The following is a 25,040-nucleotide window of genomic DNA, read 5'->3' on the forward strand; positions in this document are numbered from 1 at the left end:
GGCAAACCTTACAAAGATGACTTCAGGATGCTTATTTTTATAAGTATGTCTTATTTATTATTAGAGCATCTTCAGTTCAGTTCAGTCACTCAGTCGTGTCCAACTCTTTGCGACCCCATGAATTGTAGCATGCCAGGCCTCCCTGTCCATCACCAACTCCCAGAGTTCACTCAGACTCACATCCATCAAGTCAGTAATGCCATCCAGCCATCTCAGCCTCTGTCGTCCCCTTCTCCTCCTGCCTCCAATCCCTCCCAGCATCAGAGTCTTTTCCAATGAGTCAACTCTTCGCATGAGGTGGCCAAAGTACTGGAGTTTCAGCTTTAGTATCATTCCTTCCAAAGAAAGCCCAGGGCTGATCTCTTTCAGAATGGACTGGTTGGATCTCCTTGCAGTCCCAGGGACTCTCAAGAGTCTTCTCCAACACCACAGTTCAAAAGCATCAATTCTTCAGCGCTCAGCTTTCTTCACAGTCCAACTCTCACATACGTGACCACTGGAAAAACCATAGCCTTGACTAGACAGACCTTTGTTGGCAAAGTAATGTCTCTGCTTTTGAATATGCTATCTAGGTTGGTCATAACTTTCCTTCCAAGGAGTAAGCGTCTTTTAATTTCATGGCTGCAGTCACCATCTGCAGTGATTTTGGAGCCCCCCAAAATAAAGTCTGACACTGTTTCCACTGTTTCCCCATCTATTTCCCATGAAGTGATGGGACCAGATGCCATGATCTTCATTTTCTGAATGTTGAGCTTTAAGCCAACTTTTTCACTCTCCTCTTTCACTTTCATCAAGAGGCTTTTAAGTTCCTCTTCACAAGAACAATTATGCTTTTACTATTTATATGGCTTCTCCAAAATTCAGTAGAAGGTGAAAAAATTTTAAGACCTAGGTCCAAAATTGAGATGAATTTTGATGTTTTAAATCTATAATCCTAAGTAAGGGTGTGCAGCCTGAATTGCAGAGTAAGAGTTAATAGAAACTAGGAAAGTAATGCTCAAAATTCTCCAAGCCAGGCTTCAGCAATACATGAACCATGAACTTCCAGATGTTCAAGCTGGTTTTAGAAAAGGCAGAGGAACCAGAGATCAAATTGCCAACATTCACTGGATTATCGAAAAAGCAAGAGAGTTTCAGAAGAACATGTATTTCTGCTTTATTGACTATGCCAAAGCCTTGACAGTGTGGATCACAATAAACTGTGGAAAATTCTGAAAGAGATGGGAATACCAGACCACCTGACCTGCCTCTTGAGAAACCTATATGCAGGTCAGGAAGCAACAGTTAGAACTGGACATGAAACAACAGACTGGTTCCAAATAGGTAAAGGAGTACTGCAAGGCTGTATATTGTCACCCTGCTTATTTAACTTATATGCAGAGTACATCATGAGAAACGCTGAGCTGGAGGAAGCACAAGCTGGAATCAAGATTGCTAGGAGAAATATCAATAACCTCAGATATGCAGATGACACAAGCCTTTTGGCAGAAAGTGAAGAAGAACTAAAGAGTCTCTTGATGAAAGTGAGAGAGGAGAGTGAAAAAGTTGGCTTAAAGCTCAACATTCAGAAAACTAAGATCATGGCAAATAGATGGGGAAACAGTGGAAACAGTGGCTGACTTCATTTTTCTGGGCTCCAAAATCACTGGAGATGGTGATTGCAGCCATGAAATTAAAAGACACTTACTCCTTGGAAGGAAAGTTATGACCAACCTAGACAGCATATTAAAAAGCAGAGACATTACTTTGTCCACAAAGGTCTGTCTAGTCAAGGCTATGGTTTTTCCAGTGGTCATATATGGATGTGATGTGAGAATTGGACTATAAAGAAAGCTGAGTGCCAAAGAATTGATGCTTTTGAACTGTGGTGTTGGAGAAGACTCTTGAGAGTCCCTTGGACTGCAAGGAGATCCAACCAGTCAATCTTAAAGGAGATCAGTCCTGGGTGTTCATTGGAAGGACTGATGCTGAAGCTGAAACTCCAATATTTTGGCCACCTGATGTGAAGAGCTGACTCATTTGAAAAGACCCTGATGCTGGGAAAGATTGAGGGCAGGAGGAAAAGGGGACGACAGAGGATGAGACAGTTGGATGGCATCACCGACTCAATGGATATGAGTTTAGATGGACTGCGGGAGTTGGTGATGGACAGGGAGGCCTGGCGTGTTGCGGTTCACGGGGTTGCAAAGAGTTGGACATGACTGAGCGACTGAACTGAACTGAACTCTCGTATGACTCAGAGCTCTCGTATGAAGTCAAGTCCTCTCCTTCATGAAGAGTACAGAAGAGGGAATCAAGAATTAAATAAACTCAGACTAGGTCAGATCAGTTAAAATTGTCAAGATGCAGTTTTCCTTCATTCAAAGCCCTAACTGCTTCGTGGCTCTTGAAAGCTGAGCATAAAACCTAGGAGGCCAAGTAATTTTACATTTAAAATATAACAACATGTATTAAACATGAAATTAAAAGACGCTTGCTCCTCAGAAGAAAAGCTATGACAAACTGAGACAATGTATTAAAAAGCAGAGATATCAGTTTGCCAACAAAGGTCCGTATAATCAAAGCTATGGTTTTTCCAGTAGTTATGTAAGGAAGTTAGAGTTGGCCCATAAAGAAGGCTGAGCAGAGAAGAATTGATGCTTTTGAATTATGCTAGAGAAGACTTTTGAGAGACCCTTGGACAGCAAAGAGATCAAACCTGTCGATCTTAAAGGAAATCAACTGAGTATTCATTGGAAGTACTGATTCTGAAGCTGAAGTTCCAATACTTTGGCCACCTGATGTGAAGAGCTGACAATGGGAAAGACCCTGATGCTGGGAAAGATTGAAAGCAAAAGTAGAAAGGGGCGGCAGAGGATGAGATGATTTAATGGCATCACTGACTCAACGGATATGAGTTTGAGCAAACTTAGGGAGATAGTGAAGGACAGGGAATCCTGGCGTGCTGCAGTTCATAGGGTTGCAAAGAGTTGGACACTACTTAGCAACTGAACAACAACAAACAACAACAACATATATTTTATAGTTTAGCTCAAAATTTAAACAGAAATTAAAATTAATATGGATTTTTTCATATTATTCTGAAATATCAGCTCTATACTAATAATATTTAGAAGTTAAAATATTGCTTTTATTTGTATTCTTCCTTTTCATACGTCTTTATTGAGCCTGCATGCCTTCTACATGCTAAGTACTATTTTGAGTAGTTTGAAGGAAATAAATATGACTGATATAGAGATGTTCTAAGAGGCTTTGTGACAGGAAAGATTAGGTACATAAAGAGCCAAAAGGCAAGCCACAATGTTATAAGGACAATACAGGGGTTAAGTAAAATGAAAATGCAGAGGGGCTGGTGAGCACTTGCCGGGACGAACTGGGAAAGTAACAGGGAGAGAAGGTGCTGGCTGAACAGGTATGAGAGCCTAAGAACACCAGGAGCACAAGCCTGGAGATGTAAGATAGCAAGGAAGCTGGGAACTGACAAGTAATTCCATTTGCCTGCAGCCAAGAGAACGTGCCTGACTGTGAAGATTCTTCCCAAAGTCCTGCGGAGAGGCCAGCCTCTTGGTGTCCCTGCACAGCTCAACATTCTCATCAGCTGATCGGGGCCCTAGCCTGACTTGGAGTGAAGGGGAATTCCTAAGGATGGCAGGTGGCACAACTGGGAAAGAGTGTCACTGAGAGTGAGGGTGTGCTGTGAGTGCAAGGATGCACGCTCCCTGACAGTGTGCAAGGCCGTGGGAGCCACTGTGGATCGAGGTAGCAGGCAGGGTGTAGGACTCAGGAGGCTTGGAGGCCCAGAGTCTCCACAGTCACTTCCAGGCCTGCTGTAAATGTATGTTATAATACTGTAACATATTCCAGTTAGTGTATGTTTCTGGTGTGAAGGGCTTCCACTTGGAGACTGACTAAAACAACAGTGCCGTCACAAAAACCACGCTGGTTAAAGTCCTCTTGATTTGGGTGATTTCAAGAGATAGAAAGCTATCTCAGACGCATTTGTTCATAAGTCCTACTAAGCCATACCCTAATGATCTCTCACGTATATTCCCACACTGCCAGCTATAGACAGAGCAGTTTCTCAGCCTTGGTACTACTGGCATTTCTTCAGTGCGGTGGTTTATCACATGCATTATATGATGTTTAGCAACATCTCTGACCCCTACCCACCAGATGCCAATAGCACCACCCTTCAGCTGTAGAAACCAGAAATGTCTTCAGACATTGTCAAATGCCTTTTGGGGTGTAAAACTGCCCCTGATTGCAAACCACTGAGCTAAAGTGAGTATCTCATTATGTCACTTTTCTGTTTAATGAAAAACATAAATACAATATGCACATGCACACATGCATGAAATACACCAAAATATTAGTGCTTGTTCAGGTCAGTGGGTGAGAGGGGTGATTTTATCTGTTACATGTATAAATATATATATATATATATATATATATATAAAATAAGGAACTATTTATACATATACAGTACATATAATAAGGAAAATAATGGTATTCTTAGAAAGGGATGAATGTCTCCCTGCTGTCTACAGGATCAAGACCAAGCTCCTTAGCATGTATAAGGTTTCCACATTCTGGCCTCTGCCAAATACTCCCACCCCACCTCTTATCAGTCTCACCTTATACTGGGTCACTGAACCTCAGTGACCTAGATGGATTCTTGCTTTTTTCTAGTTTCTGAATCTTTGTTGTGTCATTTCTTTCTGCCTGGCACAACCTCCCAATTCTAAATTGCCTAGCTCAGTCCTATATGTCCTTCAGACACTGGCTCTCTTTTTCCAGGAATGCTTCTGGTTCTCCAGTCTGAGTTAAGTGCTTCTCCTATAACAATCTCATGGCATGAATGCCATGCATCTACCACAGCACTCACCATATTACACCATAATCATCAGTGTATTCACTGATGTCACTCAGGTTGCAGCTAGGCCAGAAGGCATCTTTTCTCAAGATCCTGTCATTTGCCTGAAAATCACCATAATGAATATATGAATCCATGATGATTGTGATGTGATTGTCACTTCCTAGAGTTCTGTCCAACTGTGCACAGTCATCTGGTGTTCCCTGCTAGATTTTAAAGCCCTCCAGCTGAGGACTTTGCCTTGTTTTCACGATTTTATCTCCAGATCTAAATGCAGTATCTAATCAACAGAGTAGGACTTTGATGAATAAGAGAAACTATCACATGCCAAGAATTCTGACAGCCCTTACCGTAGTGGGGGGTAGGAAGCTCTGCTGCTGTAGCTCCCAAACCTGGATAAACATCCGAATATTCTAGAGAAATAAAAATCAAGGGCCCCACTTCAGACCTGAGTCAGAATCATAAGGCTGGGGCCTGGTAATCTGTCATTAGATTTAAGTGCTGGTGAAATTCTAATAATGATCAACCAGATCAACTGGGAACCACTCCCTGTGTCTTGCTTCTCCCTCCTGTCACCACAATGGGTGCCACACCTGGGATCACTGAAGGAGCATTTCCAAAGAAGGATTTGCCTTACTCTCATTTCGCCTTTGATCTAGGTGTCTTACATTCCTGTGTCCTCCAACTCAAACCTAGGTACTTGGCAGGAAGAAGGAAGATGGTATAGTAGGACATTTGGAAAGAGAGAAGGAGGAAAAGAGAAAGAGAGACAGAAAACAGAATTCAGGGAGAAAAAGTTACCTGCTCTTTAAACTTTCCAAAATTGCATTTGAACTTTTTGCTTATGTAAACAGAGGTTGCAGCTAGACTGCTGGACTGCTGTGTATATCCTGTGATAGATCAGACAAATTTGGGCATGTCTGAAGAGCAGCTAGGGGGCCTGGATCGATCCACCAAAACACTTTGCATCCTCAGGTGAAAAAACCATCCTAAAGGGACAGGGTAGTCAGCATGCACGCCCTCACTCCAGGAGAGCAGCTGTCGCTCTCTGATCGCAGCATTGTGCTGAGTGCTTACTGTATGCTACACACCGTGCAGGTCCTCAAAGGAAAGAGGTCAACTTAAATTTGACTGAGCATGTTACTCATGAGCCTTATGAGCTATTTCTCTTGTACTTCCTCTTTGCTCTAATCCTTGGGACTACAACAAAGGGAAGAGTAGAGGGCAAAACAATGCACCGCCCGAAAATCACCATAATGAACTGGGGGCACGTGGCTTCACAGCTTCGAGAATTTGTAGGCACAGAGATAAGGGGCCCCCTTGCAGGATGACTTCATGGTGGAGTGTGTTGGCTCATAGGACAGAGGGTGGCACACCACCTATTCACGGAGGGGAGTAATCAGTGGGATAATGGGGGATCTGGAACAAGAAAAAGTAACTGGAGATACTATCGGGCCGCCAGGAAAGCTGCATTTATAAGTTCATGGCATACACTGTTAGGTACTTGCTGAACTACGTGGAAGGCATTTGTGAGGCAACGGAGTTACTGAAATTCTGCGGTGGGGGCTGAGTACCATATGTCTCAGATAATAAACGCCCCCAAACAAGACGCGAGAAAACATAACTTATAGGGAAATGTTAAGAGAAAGATCTGCAATCCTGTAAGCCCTCGGTATCTGTGGGTTCTGCAGACTCAACGAGCCATGGATGGAGCCCCCATTGGCTGAATCTGTGGATAGAGAGCGCTATCTGTACATTTTTAATAAGATACTCGAGCATCTGTGGGGTTTGGTATCTGCAGGAGGTCCCAGAACCAATCCCCCACAGATACCAAGCTACAATTGTATATGTATACTTTTCTTGAATTTGCTGGCTAGCAATAAATGATTAAAGCACTAGTGGAAATTATTTCTCTGTTCCTGGGGTTGTGGTAGAGTCACAGAGAGTACAGTTTAATTATTTACAAATAGGATTAAAATAATAATGGGATAATTAGGTAGTACATAAATTTGGGAGGAGAAACTTAAGTAGTCATATTTGAATCAGAAATGGCAACAGTTTTTGCCTTTTTGTTAATTAATGAAGTCACTATGTTCCCACAGCTTTCTGGGGGTTGGCCTTCTTTCTGTGATTTGCAGAAGATCCTCTAAAACTGCTTGGCTAACTTGTTCTCCAGAGGACCGAGTGTGACAATGTCGAGTTTTGATGGCTTCAGCAAGTAGAAACCTGACTGCTTCCCAGCGCAGGATGACTGTGCTTCCCCCGGGGCCTTTGTCAGTTCCTCCCACTGTGCTTATAGGCAAGGAGCCGCTCCTGTCTGATTCTGAAGCTTGCTTCTGTATTTTGAAAAAGATCAGAACTGCTGAACGAAAAAAGCTCCACTTAATAATAAAGAGCCCCTCAGACTGTATGACCATTTACTGTCCTACCACAGTCCTACACACCCTTAAAAACAACCTCTCCCCCAATACACACATTCAAATTCAGGATTTAGATCCAAATATTTAGGTCACGCTCATATTTAAAAATAAAAAGGGTGTATTTTTATGCTTTATCTTCTGAAACCTACTAGGAGCAAAAAACAGTGTATTTGTTACATTTTAAACCAGCACAATTACAGTTTGAAAATAAAATGTATTTAAAGATGGCAAATCTGAAAACTGTGAAACATAAACATATGCTTAAAGGATAAAATTTGTTTCATTTTTATATGTTGTGTTTGTCTGATTAAATAAGTCATTTTGGTATTTAAGAAGAACAGTTGCTAAACAGAATTTTGCAAGAGTTTCATTAAAAAAATTTTGATCTATAACCAAAATCCATGATACCCAGAATGAAGACTGTTTTTTTTACCTTCTTTGATTCACTTTTGCAGCAACTTATAATATGAGCTTGAAATTAACTTGTCGGTTACCTCAACTTTTCCTAGTTTACTAATGTTACATTGTTCAGCTACAATAAAACTCTGCCTTAAAGAAAATTACCTGAAACACAAATTACATCATAAGCCCCAACCACCCCTCAAATTAAGAATATTTCTATTCTCTTTAAAAGAAATATTTCTTATAAAGGAAATACTCAATTTTAAATTGTCAAATGAGAGAATTACTAGTGTTTTAAACATTTTTACAAAGAAAAGCAACTCACCGGTTTGAAGAGTATTTCCTTGTAAGCAACTCTCGTAGAAAACAATCACAAAAATCTACACTTTGTTCAGCTCTTCATTATTTTGTCAAGGACAAAAACAGCCTCAGCTGGAAGCAAAAACCTTCCATTCCCCTAAGAGGGGAGGACAGAGCTGAGTGAGTCTCAGAAACTCTTCACATACCTCGCCAGCTGCTTGCTGCCTACTGTTTTTCAGCAAGAGTGACCTCCAACACCTTTTACTTAGCACTGCAGTGCACACTTAATGGCACACAAGAAACATATCACGTGCCAAGCCAACACCTTAAGAGGGTGGGAAGCTTTTCAACCAGGAAGACAAGCTGAAAATACTTAGCAGTCAGCTCAATTGCACATAAGCAAAGACTTGCTTGTTTTTCACAAAACAATCCAACAGCATAATGAGTCAAGATGAACTGATTTACAGTTTTCAACTGGGAATCAACTGGAACCATACCTCCATTGCTCTCAAAGCTTCCCTTTCTTCACTTGAAGTTTAAGTTCCAGGCAACTACAGAAGAATGGCTGCTCTGAATATTTGTAATGATGGTAACATATTTTTCTCTGCTTCAAAATTCAGATTTTCTCTACTCTTTGTTCATCTGATTTACGTTCATTTACTCTTTATGCCCCAACTCTCCTGACACACATACTCCTCCAGTAAGGAGTAGTTTTGATTTAAATGTATCTTCATGACCAGGAGATAGACCAGGCTCTTGGAGCTATGGAAAAACTGTCAATAATTGTTTCTCAACATTTAACCCATTATTCACCTTGTCCACCTCCTGGGACTTGTGCCATTGGTTAGAAGCTGGATTTCAGACAAGCTCAGTTTCAAAGTTTCGTAAGGACTTTGTCCCTTACAGAGCTCAGCCCCGTTTCCTTTGTTACTATCTGGAATTAAATGCTAAGAACAAACATTAAACATTCTGAACACAAAACAGGCTGCTGGCCTCTGGGATCCGGTAACTAATGAGCTGTCACATGATCTGAGTTTACTCACCCTGTCTGTCCCAGCGATTGAAGCTTTGAAGTCTCCTTTCTGGATTTTCTGAATGAGAACAAGGAAGCAAATGATGATCTGAAGCTCAGCCGAGAGGGAATGGATGTTGGGTTTCTTTGACTGAATATATTTTTAGATCTTGATGTTTGTAATTCCACAGGATCTAAATGAAAATTATAAAAATTTTGCATGACTAAAATATTTTCAGGTAAATATATTGGAGAACTAATCTCTCTTCACCGCTCCCCCCCCCCACGCAGTCTAGAAATGCAGGCATCCCTATATGAACTGGGGGTGGGGAGTTCATCTCTATATGAACCTCAGGAACTAGGGGCACTCCTGTGCCATGGACGGTTCTGCTCATTGGGAAAAAAACCTCACAAAAAGTAGGGAGTCTTTCGATATGTATTGTGGACTGCAGTTCTATAGAACGTCCCTCCCCCTATTCCAGCTTCAAGGCTTTCTCAATGTGTCTTCCCCATGGCAAAGCAAAACCAAAACTTTGTTAGGGACCTCATTCAATTCTCATGCCACTCTTAACTAACATGTCCTTTAGAAATCTTTATTTTGGTGCTTTAAAACCATCGTGAGACACTACATAACTTTTCATATCAAAGAAAGTAAAGGAAAAGCATATTAGACCCTTCAGAGTATTTCTTATTCCCATCAAAAATCTATATCTGTGTATATGTATTTGCTACATATATGCTTTATATGTGGGTAAGCATGTAACATAAATATGTATAATATATGTACAGATAATATATAGTATTATTTATGAGTACTAAAAATTCTAAGGCAAGAGCTCAGCTCAGTCAGTTCAGCCGCTTAGTTGTGTCCAATTCTTTGAGACCCCACGGACTGCAGCACGCCAGGTTTCCCTGTCCATCACCAACTCCTGGAGCTTGCTCAGACTCACATCCATCAAGTCAGTGATGCCATCCAACCATCTCATCCTCTGTCGTCCCCTTCTCCTCCTGCCTTCAATCTTTCCCAGCATCAGGGGGTTTTCTAACGTGTCAGTTCTTCTCATCAGGTGGCCAAACTATTGGACCTGCAGCTTCGGCATCAGTCCTTCCAGTGAATATTCAGGACTGATTTCCTTTAGAATGGACTGGTTGGATCTCCTTGCAGTCCAAGGGACTCTCAAGAGTCTCCTCTAACACCACAGTTCAAAAACATCAATACTTCAGTGCTCAGCTTTCTTTATGGTCCAACTCTCACATCCATACATGACTACGGGAAAAACCATAGCTTTGACTAGAGGGACCTTTGTCAGCAAAGTAATGTCTTTGCTTTTTAATATGCTATCTAGGTTGGTCATAGCTTTTCTTCCAAGGAGTAAGCGTCTTTTAATTTCATGGCTGCAGTCACCATCTGCAGTGATTTGGAGCACAAGAAAATTAAGTCTGTCACTGTTTCCATTGTTTCTCCACCTATTTGCCATGAAGTGATGAGACCACAAGCCATGATCTTTGTTTTTTGAATGTTGAGTTTTAAGCCAGCTTTTTCACTCTCCTCTTTCACTTTCATCAAGAGGCTCTTTGCTTTCTGCCATATGGGTGGTGTCATCTGCATATCTGAGGTTATTGATATTTCTCCTAGAAATCTTGATTCTAGCTCGTGATTCATCCAGCCCAGCATTTCACATGATGTACTTTGCATATATGTGAAATAAGCAGGGTGACAATATACAGCCTTGACGTACTCCTTTCCCAATTTGGAACCAGTGTGTTGTTCCATGTCTGGTTCTAACTGTTGCTTCTTGACCTACATACAGATTTCTCAAGAGGCAGGTCAGGTGGTCTGGTATTCCCATCTGTTTCAGAATTTTCCACAATTGGTTGTGATCCACACAATCAAAGGCTTTAGCATAGTTAATGAAGCAGATGTTTTTCTGGAATTCTCTTGCTTTTTCAATGATACAGCGGATGTTGGCAATTTGATCTCTGGTTCTTCTACCTTTTCTAAATCCAGCTTGAACATCTGGAAGTTCTCGGTTCACATACTGTTAAAGCCTAATTTGGAGAATTTTCAGCATTACTTTGCTAGTGTGTGACATGAGTGCAATTGTGTTGTAGTTTGAACATTCGTTGGCATTGCCTTTCTTTGGAATTGGAATGAAAACTCACCTTTTCCAGCCCTGTGGCCACTGTTGAGTTTTCCAAATTTGCTGGCATATTGAGTGAAGCACTTTAATAGCATCATCTTTTAGGATTTGAAATAGTTCAGCTGGAATTCCATCACCTCCACTAGCTTTGTTCATAGTGATGCTTCCTAAGGCCCACTTGACTTCACATTCCAGGATGTCTGGCTCTAGGTGAGTGATCACAAGACCATGGTTATCTGGTCATGAAGATCTTTTTTTGTATAGTTCTTCTGTGTATTCTTGCCACCTCTTCTTAATATCTTCTGCTTCTGTTAGGTCCATACCATTTCTGTCCTTTATTGTGCCCATCTTTTTTTTTTTTAAGTGTTTGTTTATTTCTGGCTGTGCTGGGTCTTCGCTGGTGCTTGGACTCTTTTCTTGCTGTGGTGAGCAGGGGCTGCTCTCTCGTGGTGGCGCGCGAGTTTCTCACTGCGGTGGCTTCTCTTGCAGAGCACAGGCTCTTGGGTGATCAGGCTTCAGCAGCTGCAGCACGTGGGCTCAGTAGTTCTGGTGCATGGGCTTTAGATGCCCTGCTGCGTACGGAGTCTTTCTGGACCAGCGATCGAACCTGCGTCCCCTGCACAGACAGGAAGATTTTTAACCACTGGACCACCAGGGACGACCTATTGTGCCCATCTTTGCATTAAATCTTCCTTTGGTATCTCTAAGTTTTTTAAAGAGATCTCCAGTCTTTCTCATTGTATTGTTTTCCTCTATTTCTTTTCATTGATAACTTAGGAAGGCTTTCTTATCTCTGCTTGCTATTCTTTGGAACTCCTCATTCAGATGGATATATCTTTCCTTTTCTCCAGAGCTACATATATCAAGTCCATCATACTGTAGTACTTTAAACATGTTGACATGCTGGTAGTTACAGTGTTAGAATGTCTATGGAAGACATTTGTATGAGCTCATTTATGGGGTTTAAGTTACCAAAGTACCAGAAGGGTGGAAGCGTCTCTACCACCTGTTCTCCTCATTCTCTGTTCTCCTTTGCCTCCCCTCCTTTGTCTCCCCCTCCTTCTGCACCATCATTCCATTTATTTAAATGCTACCATGTTAGGACTCAGTACTTTATACATATTATTTTATTTAATTCTCAATAACCACCATATGATGATCATACCCATTTAAAGATGTGAAAATTGAGGCTTACAGAGAGTCACATGAATTCTGATAGAATCGAGAGGAGAGAGAGAGGATATTTGAATCCAGCCCTTTTTGATATTGATGCCTGTGTTAACCACAGTGCTGTCTTGCATGACTATAAAAACATCCGCCCCCACCAAGACATCACAGTACCTTTTCAGTTCACTCTTTTTATTGTGTACTTTTGTCCCTTATGATTTAAAAATAGTCCTAAACACAGATTGGTTAAATTGGAGATCCACTGAACCTTTATCTACAATGAAGAGCCATAAAGTCTCACCATTTTCTTCCATCCCCTTTCTCAGCCTATGTGTAAGCGGTTGTTTTAACATTTGGCTAACATCTGTTTCATTACAAAACTTTTTCCTTTGAATTTCTTCAAACCATTCACCAGTCACTCCTTGAAGCCATCTGATATCCCTCTTTGTCTTCTGGAGTTTGCTGAAATAAAACAAAAATACACAGGCTTTAAATTTCTTCACATGAAGTGCAAACTTATGTGATGGGTTAAACTTTACCTGGTGGAGGAGTTGCATAACCTGTAAGTCCAGGGGAAAATTGGCTCTAGTTCAAGTTTCCTTTTCACTACCCTACCATGTATGTATGTATTTTGACTGTAATCATCTAAACATGATGACAGTCTTAAAGTTTTTCCTAGTAGTTGAAATAATCAAGTTGCTGAGGACATTGTGGGCTGAGCATTGTGCAAACCTGACCTGATAATGCAACTGATTGATAGATAATTTTAATGACATGGAGAAACTAGAACACTCTAGTTCTGTTTACTCATTCATTTATTTGTTAACAATCAGATGTTTATTGAGCAATGTTTACGCAACAGGTCCTATAACAGATGTCAGCAGCAGTTCTTGGTTGCTTAGTCATGTTCAACTCTTTGCAGTCCCATGGACTAGAGCCCACCAGGCTCCTCTATCCTTGGAATTTTTCAGGCAAGATTACTAGAGTGGGTTGACATTTGGGTCCTTATTTGCCTATCCAGTGGTCAAGAAGAAAAGCTTACATGGAGAAAAGAAATTGCTAAATGTAATGGTCTTAGATAATGGAATTCTTTAAACACAAAATCACAAAAGCCTGTGATGAGGGCATGGCTAATGCTCGGTAGTAAGGGAAAGTGTGATTTGAACTTAATAGGAAAAGTTATCCAAAGCACAAATGTGTCTGACCCATACTTCCAGAATGTCAGAACTGAAATTCTGCTATTGTTTCTTTTTCCTTCTCTCCTGTCCTTCTCTACTTAGTCTTCTTTCAAATGAAAATGCTGCTCTAAGTTCTTAGTTAAATCATCAGTTGTAACTTTTTTTTTTAAAGCAGATCATTTTTTCCATTTAAGAAGGACCCTAGAACTGTTTGGAAATGAGAGATGTTTAATCCAGAGGGAGACTGCCCTGGACAGAGGTAAATAAAGCAGGAAGGGGAGTCAGAAGAACCTAATGACAAATTTCATCAAAGGGTCAGGTTGACAAACTTCTGAAGAAAAAGCCAGGCTTCTTGTTGGGCTCCAAGCTTGGGAAATTCTGCTGCTTTGGAAAGAATTTCTTATGACTCCACAGTTGCTCTTTATCCAGGGTCCTCTGTGAAGCACAAATGTTAGAGACTCTGTACTCCTAAGAAAGCGGTGTGCAAGACAGGCAATGAACTGTAATGGTTGCAAGTCAGGTTCCTGCTTAGGGCTATGATACTGTCATCTTATAAAATAATCAAGAGGGAAGTCAGAGGCCATCCTGCCCAGACTTGCATTTTGAAAAGCATTAAGCAGCAGTCATCACATCCTGCCCACATACTTTGCATTAGTCCCTTCTATTTTGCCATTGCTACCCCTCTAACACGTAGTCACTCCTGTCATTCTTACAGACTACGATACTACAAGTACCTGCTTCTAACCAGTACTGACTGCTGTCAACTTATCCATACCTTATTTATTACTGTCTCACTTTTTTTTTCTTTTTTTGGCCATGCCACACCGCTTGCAGGATCTTAGCTTCCCAACCAGGGACTGAACCCTGGATCCAGGGAAGTGAAAGTGCTGAGCCCTAACCACTGGACTTCCAGGGAATTTATTATTCCATGTTTACACATGACCTTTAGTGTCTCAAAGCCCTCCCAAGTGATCAGACCACAACATTCAGCAGCACCCCTGCCCACTTCTCAACACATCCTTCTCATTTCAGAGGACAGTTAAGCTACTTGACTTGGGAACTTTCTAGTCTTTATTTTCTTGGGCCCCAAAATCACTGAAGATGGTAACTGCAGCCATGAAATTAAAAGACGTTGCTTCTTGGAAGGAAAGCTATGACAAACCTAGATAGCATATTAAAAAGCAGAGACATAACTTTTTCAACAAAGGTCTGTATAGTCAAAGCTATAGTTTTTTCCAGTACTCATGTATGGATGTGAGAGTTGGACTGTAAACAAGGTTGAGCACTGAAGAATTGATGCTTTTGAAATATGGTGCTGGAGAAAACTCTTGAGAGTCCCTTGGACTGCAAAGAGATCAAACCAGTTAATCCTAAAGGAAATCAGTCCTGAATATTCATTGGAATGACTGATGCTGAAGCTGATATAAGCATCTGAATGCAGAGTTCCAAAGAATACCGAGGAGAGATAAAAAAGACTTCCTCAGCGATCAATGCAAATAAATAGAGGAAAACAACAGAATGGGAAAGACTAGAGAACTCTTCAAGAAAATTAGAGATACCAAGGAAACATTTCATGCAAAGATGGGCTCGATAAAGGACAGAAATGGTATGGACCTAACAGAAGCAGAAGATATTAAGAAGACGTGGCAAGAATACACAGAAGAACAGTACAAAAAAGATCTTCACGACCAAGATAATCACAATAGTGTGATCACTCACCTAGAGCCAGACATCCTGGAATGTGAAGTCAAGTGGGCCTTAGAAAGCTTCACTACGAACAAAGCTAGTGGAGGTGATGGCATTCCAGTTGAGCTATTTCAAATCCTGAAAGATGATGCTGTGAAAGTGCTGCACTCAGTATGCCAACAAATTTGGAAAACTCAGCAGTGGCCACAGGACTGGAAAAGGTCAGTTTTCATTTCAATCCCAAAGGGCAATGCCAAAGAATGCTTAAACTACCGTACAATTGCACTCATCTCACATGCTAGTAAAAGTAATGCTCAAAATTCTCCAAGCCAGGCTTCAGCAATATGTGAACCGTGAACTTCCAGATGTTCAAGCTGGTTTTAGAAAAAGCAGAGGAACCAGAGATCAAATTGCCAACATCTGCTGGATCATCGAAAAAGCAAGAGAGTTCCAGAAAAACATCTATTTCTGCTTTATTGACTACGCCAAAGCCTTTGACTGTGTGGATCACAATCAACTGTGGAAAATTCTGAAAGAGATGGGAATACTAGACCACCTGATCTGCCTCTTGAGAAATCTGTATGCAGGTCAGGAAGCAACCATGAACAGTTCGAACTGGACATGGAACAACAGACTGGTTCCAAACAGGAAAAGGAGTACGTCAAGGCTGTATATTGTCACCCTGCTTATTTAACTTCTATGCAGAGTACATCATGAGAAACGCTGGGCTGGAAGAAGCACAAGCTGGAATCAAGTTTGCCGGGAGAAATATCAATAACGTCAGATATGCAGATGACACAACCCTTTAGGCAAAAAGTGAAGAGGAACTAAAAAGCCTCTTGATGAAAGTGAAAGAGGAGAGTGAAAAAGTTGGCTTAAAGCTCAACATTCAGAAAATGAAGATCATGGCATCTGGTCCCATCACTTCATGGAAAATAGATGGGGAAACAGTGGAAATAGATGGGGAAAAATAAACAGACTTTATTTTTTTGGGCTCCAAAATCACTGGAGTTGGTGATTGCAGCCATGAAATTAAAAGACGCTTACTCCTTGGAAGGAAAGTTATGACCAACCTAGATAGCATATTAAAAAGCAGAGACATTACTTTGCCAACAAAGGTTCGTCTAGTCAAGGCTATGGTTTTTCCAGTGGTCATGTATGGATGTGAGAGTTGGACTGTGAAGAAAGCTGAGTGCCGACGAATTGATGCTTTTGAACTGTGGTGTTGGAGAAGACTCTTGAGAGTCCCTTGGACTGCAAGGAGATCCAACCAGTCCATTCTAAAGGAGGTCAGTCCTGGGTGTTCTTTGGAAGGAATGATGCTAAAGCTGAAACTCCAATACTTTAGCCACCTTATGCAAAGAGTTGACTCATTGGAAAAGACTCTGATCCTGGGAGGGATTGAGGGCAGGAGGAGAAGGGGACGACAGAGGATGAGATGGCTGGATGGCATCACCAACTTGATGGACGTGAGTTTGAGTGAACTCTGGGAGTTGGTGATGGACAGGGAGGCATGGCGTGCTGCAATTCATGGGGTGGCAAAGAGTAGGACATGACTGAGCAACTGAACTGAACTGAACTGAAGCTGAAGATCCAATACTTTGGATTGCATTGCTGACTCAGTGGACATGAATCTGAGCAAACTCCAGGAGATGGTGGAGGACAGGGAAGCCTGGCGTCCTGCTGTCCATGGGGTCACAAAGAATTGGACATGTCTTAGTGACTGAACTGAACTGAGCTCAATAAATATAACTGTTATTTTTTCTAAAGCCTCCATATAACACTAACTCTCTTTAAAATAGTCACACTTCATTTAATTTCATCTCAAGCATTCATTCCACACTGGCACTCAAATCCATCACTGCCTGTTTCTTTTTAACATCTGGCCACTGAAGTCAGAAATCTGTACCTCTATGTGAATACTCTGTGTGAGTCTTACTCCAGGAAATGGATCTTAAAGAAATAGCCCTTCTCCAAGGTACATTAATTTAACTGAACATTATGCAGTTGCTAAAAATTACTCAGGCAATGTAGTGTCCTGTGAAAATGCATGTGACATAGCATGAAGCAGAAAAAAAAGTATAACATTTTATCTATAGTTATAGCTATGTGAAAAATAATGCACCTATTTGGACACACTAGAGAAAGAAAAATAAACACCTGATTTCTTAGAATAGAATAATTACAGGTATCAACTCCACTTTTAACTTCTATAAAATTATGTTTATTCAGGAAGTACAATATATTTTTCTTTTTGTTTAATTGTGAATTTTATATGACCATTTTCCATTATAATTTTTCTTGTAGATAGAGAAAAATCAATCATCGTATTTTCACAATCCTAATGCAATCAGTATTTCCCTTTTGATGTGATATTTTTTCTCTGCATTTCTCATATGGTTGTAATAAAGTGTATTAAATATACACTTGTGGAAAGCCTCCTAGAGAGAAGATACAGAGATACAATGGTGAGCAGAGCAGATATAGCTACTATCCTAGAGAGCTTAGTGTCTAATGGGAGAGGCAGATATGAGTCAAATAATGATACAAACATAAGATAACAAATAGTGGTAAATATAATTTCTTCATTCAAAACAAATCTGAACTCTGGGCAAAGATCAATGAATAAGTCAAGTCCTTGCCGTCATGGAATTTACAATCTGCTGGGGTAGGAGTGGAGGCAAACAATAAAAAATTAAGCAGGTGTTATGAGAGCATATAATAAGGGGATCTGGTTATGAGAGGTGGAAGTAAAGATTTCCTTAAGAAGATGACATATAGCCTGAAGGATGAAGCAAAAAGATGGTGGGTGGACAGTTCTGGGAGAGAGCTTTCCAGGCAAAACAGTAGTAGCTGTAGAGTAAATGCCCCCAAGAAAAGAAGCAAGGAACTGAAACAAGGCTGGCCTGGCTGGAATGTGGAGATGGAAAATGAGACTAACTAAAGGGGAGAGCAGAAAGGTAGCTGCTATATCATGCAAACTTGAGGGTTGGGTTAAGCAGTTTGACCATTAGTCCTGGAGCAGTGATAAAGCATCAATGACAGGGAAGGAGCATGACACATCAGATTTGTACTTTAGTTTTATTTTATTGATTGATTGACTTTTGGCTGTGCTGGGTCATTGTTGCTGGACAGGCTTTTTTCTCTAGTAGTGGAGAGTGGGGGCTATATGGGCTCAGCAGTTGCAGCGCATGGGCTTACTTGCTCTGTGGCACATGGGATCTTCCCGGGTCAGGGGTCGAACCTGTGTCTTCTGCATTGGCAGGCAGATTCTTTATCACTGAGCCACCAGGGAAGTCCCCAGATTTGTACTTTAAAAAGATTTACCTGGTGGTCCGGTGGTTGGGAGTCTGCCCTCCAGTGTAGGGGACACAGGTACAATCCTGGCTGGGGGACTAAGATCTCACATGCCACAGAGCAACTAAGCCTGTGAGCAGCAGCTAGAGGGCTCTCATGCCACCACTACTGAGCCTATGTGCTCTAGGCTGTGTTCTGCAACAAGAGAAGTCTGTGCACTGCAACTAGATAAAGTTCATGTGGCACAATGAAGAGTCCACACACCACAGTGAAGACTCAGTACAGCCAAAATAAAAAAAAAGATCACCCTAGACTAAAAAGAAATCCAACAAAATGAAGAGGCAACCTACTGGATGGGGGATGGGGTGGGTGGGAGATTTGCAAATCATATTACATGATAGGGGTTAATTATCAAAATATACAAATCATGCATAAAACCCAATAGCAAAAAAAAAAGCAAAGTATGTGATTTGGGCAGAGGATCTGAAGAGACATTTTTCCAAAAAAGACATACAGATGGCCAACAGGCACATGAAGAGATATTCAATACCACAAATTATCAGGGAAATGCAAATAAAATCACTTCTTACCTGTCCGAATGGCTATTATCAAAATAAGAAATGACATGTTGGTGAAGATGTGGAGAAAAGGGAACCCTCAATGCACTATGTGTGGGAACACAGTTGGTGCAGCCAACGGAGACAATATAGAGGTTCCTCAAAAAATTAAAAATAGAACTACTCTGTCATCCAGCAATTCCACTTCTGGGTATTTATCTGAAGAAAGTGAGGACACTAATTTGAAAAGATATGTGCATTCCTGTATTCACTGCAGCATTATTTTCAATAATTAAGATAGGGAACAACCTAAGTGTCCATTGATGAATGAATGGATAAAGAAAATGTGACTTTATACACACAGCCATAAAAAGAAGGAAATCTTGATGAAATCTCGCCATTGACTATGACATGGATGGACCTTGAGGGCATTATGCTCAGTGAAATAAGTCAGAGAAAGACAAATACTATATGACCTCACTTGTATGTGAAATTTAAACAACAAAACCAAGTTGATAGATACAGAGAACAGATTGGTGATTGTCAGAGGTTGAGGGGAGGATGCCAGGGTGGGACAAATGTGTGAAGGAGGTCAAAAGGTACAAAATTCCAGTTATAAAATAATTATGTCATGGGGATGTAATGTACAGCATGGTGATAATAGTTATTAATACTGTACTAAATATTTTGAAGTTGCTAAGAATAGAGATCTTAAAAGTCTTCATCAAAAGAAAAAAAAAGCTTATAACTATGTGTAGTGATGGTTGTTAACTAGATTTATTGTGATGATCATTTCACAATTTATACAAATATTGATTATTCTGTACACCTGAAATTAATGCTGTAAAATAATTTTAAAGGCTTTTTACATTAACGAATAATGTCAGTTACACCTCAATAAAAAAAACATTTTTTTTAAATATCATTCTAGCAGCAGGTGGAGAAAAGATTCCAGTGGGGAACAGAAAAGAGTGGTCAGGGTACTTACAGGGGTGAGGAGAGAGAGACCCTGTTTACTTGGACAAGGACAGTGGTGGTAAAGTGGAATCAAAGTAGAAAGTACTCAGAGCTACTAAGTGGGTAAAACTGTCAACCAAATGATTAAGTGACCTTGGAAGGTTAGGGACACAGACATGTCAAGAAAGATTCCTCAATTTCTAATTTCCGTAGGTGCACAGAAGAAGTCAGTCTTCAGATAATACATATATAATCTTCAAAAATTATATATAAAACACCTTCAACATTACTTATTTTTGGAGCAATCATTAAATACTTACATAATATTCAAACTACTATGATTTCCATAATTTATTTTCTGTTCTTCTGGTATAGAACATTGTTATTTTCCTTATAATATTGCTTAATGAACATCACTGCACATTTTCTATTTTCACAGTGCCCTGACAGGTGCTGAAGTAGAATTATCGGATCAAAAAGTCAAAGTGTTTTTATGACTCTTTATTTTTATTTTTTTCAAAATGGCTGCAGCAATATTACTTACACCAGCAACGTGTAAGACTACTAGTGGTCATCCTTGGAAGACTAGATATTATTATTTTGATTATTTTTACTTCCTGAATTTTATACTTTCAAGGTACCAAGTTTATAATGTGGGCAGCTACTTTTTCTTTTAAGAATTTTTTTCTCATCTTAAAAAATATGCTATAAAAAAAGCTACATTTCTTTGATAAGAAGTTTGAACACTTTCCCATATGTCTGTTTACTAATTATATTTTGTGTTTGGCAATTGTACATTTCATCAATTTCTAAATCAATGTCTCAGAGTTTTTCACTGTAATGTGAGAAACTAGTTATTTCCCCCAGGTTTTTAAAATTCTGATTAAATTTTGAATGTTGAGCCATATAAACCTCATTCTCTCTCAAGGCTTAGAGTAGGTTAAAACATATTTAATCTGTAAGTTTATGCTAATATTTGTCTCTAAAAGAATAAGAAATGAAATGTGGATAGTGGTTACATGTAGATAAATGAAAAGGCAAGATTTTGAAGAAATCCAGTGGCTTTTAAATCAGAAGTATTCCAAGGTTGTTAGGAAAATGGGTGAATATGGCTATGATTTTTCCTGTGGTCATGTATGGATGTGAGAGTTGGACTGTGAAGAAGGCTGAGTGCCGAAGGATTGGTGCTTTTGAACTGTGGTTTTGGAGAAAACTCTTGAGAGTCCCTTGGACTGCGAGGAGATCCAACCAGTCCATTCTAAAGGAAATCAGCCCTAGGATTTCTTTGGAAGGAATGATGCTAAAGCTGAAACTCCAGTACTTTGGCCACCTCATGCGAAGAGTTGACTGATTGGAAAAGACTCTGATGCTGGGAGGGATTGGGGGCAAGAGGAGAAGGGGACGACAGAGGATGAGATGGCTGGATGGCATCACTGACTCGATGGACGTGAGTCTGAGTGAACTCCAGGTGTTGATGATGGACAGGGAGGCCTGGCATGCTGCGATTCATGGGGTCACAAAGAGTCGGACATGACTGAGCGACTGATCTGATCTGATCTGATGTACAACCAAGAGTGAGAAAATTCAATGGTAAGATAGTAATTTTATTCTGAATTAATTAATTCTTAATTAACTGAATTCTGCCAAGAGAATGCACTGGTCATAACAAAGACCCCTTTTCAACAACACAAGAGATGACTTTACACATGGACATCACCAAATGGTCAATACCAAAATCAAATCGATTGCATTCTTTGTACTTGGAGAAGCTGTATCTAGACAGCAAAAACAAGACCTGGAGCTGACTATGGTTCAGATCATCATCTTCTCATGGCCAAATTCAGGCTTAAACTAAAGAAAGCGGGGGAAACCACTAGACCAGCCAGGTATGACTTAAATCAAATCCCTTATGAATATGCAGTGGAGGTGATGAACAGAGTTAAGGGATTAGATCTAGAAAACAGTGTGCCTGAAGAACTATGGACAGAGGTCGTAATATTGTACAGGAGGCAGTGAACAAAACCATCCTAAAGAAAAAGAAAAGCAAGAAGGCAAAGTGGTTATCTGAGGAGGCTTGAAAAATAATTGAAGAAAGACGAGAAGTGAAAAGCAAGGGAGAAAAGAAAAGGTTCAGTTCAGTTGCTCAGTCGTGTCCGACTCTTTGTGACCCCATGAACTGCAGCACACAAGGCCTCCCTGTCCATCACCAACTCCCAGAGTCTACCCAAACTAATGTCCATTGAGTCGGTTTTGCCATCTGGCCATCTCATCCTCTGTCGTCCCCTTCTCCTCCTGCCCTAAATCTTTCCCAGAATCATGGTCTTTTCCAATGAGTCAGCTCTTTGCATAAGGTGGCCAAAGTATTGGAGTTTCAGCTTCAGCATCAGTCCTTCCAATGAACATTCAGAACTGATCTCCTTTAGGGTGGATTGGTTGGATCTCTGTGTAGTCCAAGAAATTCTCAAGAGTCTTCTCCAACACCACAGTTCAAAAGTATTAATTCTTCGGCACTCAGCTTTCTTTATAGTCCAACTCTCACATCCATACAGGACCACTGGAAAAACCATAGTCTTGACTAGATAGACCTTTGTTGGTAAAGTAATGCCTCTGCTTTTTATTTTATTTTTTTTGCATGCAACAAAACTTTTATTAACATTTTGAACAGGTTCAGCTATTACTGAAACTGGTAATTTCTAAACTTAAATTGGGGTAAATGGCTAGAATGCAGAAGGATGTCATCATTGAACATTATGAATAGAAGACTGAAGAATTAACAGCCACCCCTCAGACGAAGGACCAGGTGCAGGGTCGACTCTTTCTGGATGTTGTAATCAGAAAGAGTGCGGCCATCTTCCAGCTGCTTGCCAGCAAAGATGAGCCTCTGCTGGTCAGGGGGAATGCCTTCCTTATCCTGGATCTTGGCCTTCACGTTCTCGATGGTGTCACCGGGCTCCACCTCCAGGGTGATGGTCTTGCCGGTCAGGGTCTTCACGAAGATCTGCATTTTGACCTGTGAGTGAATGCGATGATGCCGCAAATTCAATCACGCCGAGTCACCTCCAAGACGACACAGGAACCCAACAATGCCAGCCGCGTCTGCCTCTGCTTTTTAATATGCCGTCTAGGTTGGTCATAACTTTCCTTCCAAGGAGCAAGCATCTTTTAATTTCATAGCTGCAGTCACCATCTGCAGTGATTTTGGAGCCCAGAAAAATAAAGTCAGCCACTGTTTCCACATCTATTTGCCATGAAGTTATGGGACCAGATGCCATGATCTTCATTTTCTGAATGTTGAGCTTTAAACCAACTTTTTCACTCTCCTCTTTCACTTTCATCAAGAGGCTTTTTAGTTCCTCTTCACTTTCTGCCATAAGGGTGGTGTCATCTGCATATCTGACGTTATTGATCTTTCTCCTGACAATCTTGATTCCAGCTTATGCTTCTTCCAGCCCAGCATTTCTCATGATGTACTCTGCATATAAGTTAAATAAGCAGGGTGACAATATACAGCCTTGACGTACTCCTTTTCCTATTTGGAACCAGTCTGTTGTTCCATGTCCAGTTCGAACTGTTGCTTCCTGACCTGCATACAGATTTCTCAGGAGGCAGGTCAGGTGGTCTGGTATTCCCATCTCTTTCAGAATTTCCCACAGTTTATTGTGATCCACACAGTCAAAGGCTTTGGCACAGTCAATAAAGCAGAAATAGATGTTTTTCTGGAACTTTCTTGCTTTTTCCATGATCCAGCGGATGTTGGCAATTTGATCTCTTGTTCCTCTGCCTTTCCTAAAAACCAACTACACCCAACTAAATGCAGAGTTCCAAAGAATAGTGAAGAGAGACAAGAAGGCCTTCTTCAATGAACAATGCTTAAAAATAGAGGAAAACAACAGAAGGGGATAGACCAGGGATCTCTTCAGGAAAATTGGAAATACTGAAGGAACATTTTGCCCAAAGATGGGCACAATAAAAGGACAGAAACGGTGGAGACTTAGTAGAAGCAGAAAAAATCAAGAAGATATGGAAAGAATACACAGAAGACCTGTACAAAAATGATATTAATGACCTGGATAACCACAATGGTGTGGTCATCACCCAGAGCCAGACATTCTGGAGTGTGAATTCAGGTGGGCCTTAGGAAGCACTACTGTCAATAAAGCTAGTGGATGTGATGGGATTCCATTAAAGCTATTCAAATCCTTAAAAATGATGCTATCAAAGTGTTGCACTCAATATGTCAGAAAACCTGGAAAACCCAGTACTGACCACAGGTCTAGAAAAGGTCAATCCTCATTCCAGTTCCCAAGAAGGGCAATATTAAAGAATGTTCAAAATATTGGACAATTGCACTCATCTCCCATGCTAGTAAGGTCATGCTTAAAATCTTGCATACTAGACTTCAGCATTACTCGAACCAAGAACTTCCAGACCATTTTACCTGTCTCCTGAGAAACCTGTATGGGAGTCAAGAAGTAACAGAACCCTGTATGGAACAACTGATTGGGTCAGGATTGAGAAAGGAGTATGACAGGGCTGTCTGTTGTCACCCTGTTTCTTTAACTTATATGCTGAGCACATTATGAGAAATACTGGACTGGATGAGTTACAATCTGGAATCAAGATAGATGGGAGAAACACAAACAACCTCAGATATGCAGATGATACCACTCTAATGACAGAAAGTGAAAAGGAACTAAAGAACCTCTTGATGAGGGTGAAGGAGGAGAGTGAAAAAGCCAGCTTTAACTAAATATTAAAAAAACTAAGATCATGACATCTGGCCATTACTTCAAAAGGTGGAAGCAGTGACAGATTTCATTTTCTTGGGCTTTAAATCATTGCAGATGGTGACTACAACCATGAAATCAGAAGATGATTGCTTCTTGGCAGGAAAGCTATGACAAGACAAAGCTATGACCTAGACAGTGTGTTGAAAAGCACTCTGCTGACAAAGGTCCATATAGTCAAGGCTATGGTCTTCCCACTGGTCACATACAGTTGTGAGAGCTGGACCATAAAGAAGGCAGAGTGCCAAAGAATTGATGCCTTT

The 25,040-nt window shown here is 40.6% G+C and overlaps 2 protein-coding genes across 5 annotated transcripts in view; both read right to left on the reverse strand.

Annotated features, from left to right (window-relative positions):
• The window catches only part of EXPH5 (exophilin 5), a 105,861-nt gene that overhangs the window by 25,590 nt on the left and 55,231 nt on the right, over positions 1-25,040 (reverse strand). For 2 of the 4 annotated variants that reach the window (XM_086339083.1, XM_086339082.1), the window contains exons 2-3: positions 12,617-12,777; positions 9,039-9,201 (exon numbers count right to left, since the gene is read on the reverse strand). In XM_086339083.1, coding sequence (XP_086195209.1) covers positions 9,039-9,201; positions 12,617-12,777 — 324 coding nt within the window. Of the gene's footprint in view, positions 1-8,020; positions 8,288-9,038; positions 9,202-12,616; positions 12,778-25,040 lie in introns of those variants that run through there. The other 2 variants (XM_086339084.1, XM_086339087.1) reach the window with 2 other exon arrangements.
• LOC147357391 (ubiquitin) lies at positions 22,602-23,089 on the reverse strand. The gene has a single exon (XM_086339092.1). The coding sequence runs from the start codon at positions 22,992-22,994 to the stop codon at positions 22,761-22,763; it is 234 nt and encodes a 77-aa protein (XP_086195218.1). The 5' UTR covers positions 22,995-23,089; the 3' UTR covers positions 22,602-22,760.

This window comes from Bos grunniens, chromosome 15, assembly GCF_055505025.1.
Source record: "Bos grunniens cultivar Pamir isolate PY7600 chromosome 15, Bosgru_T2T1.0, whole genome shotgun sequence".
In the NCBI taxonomy this organism is placed as follows: domain Eukaryota; kingdom Metazoa; phylum Chordata; class Mammalia; order Artiodactyla; family Bovidae; genus Bos; species Bos grunniens.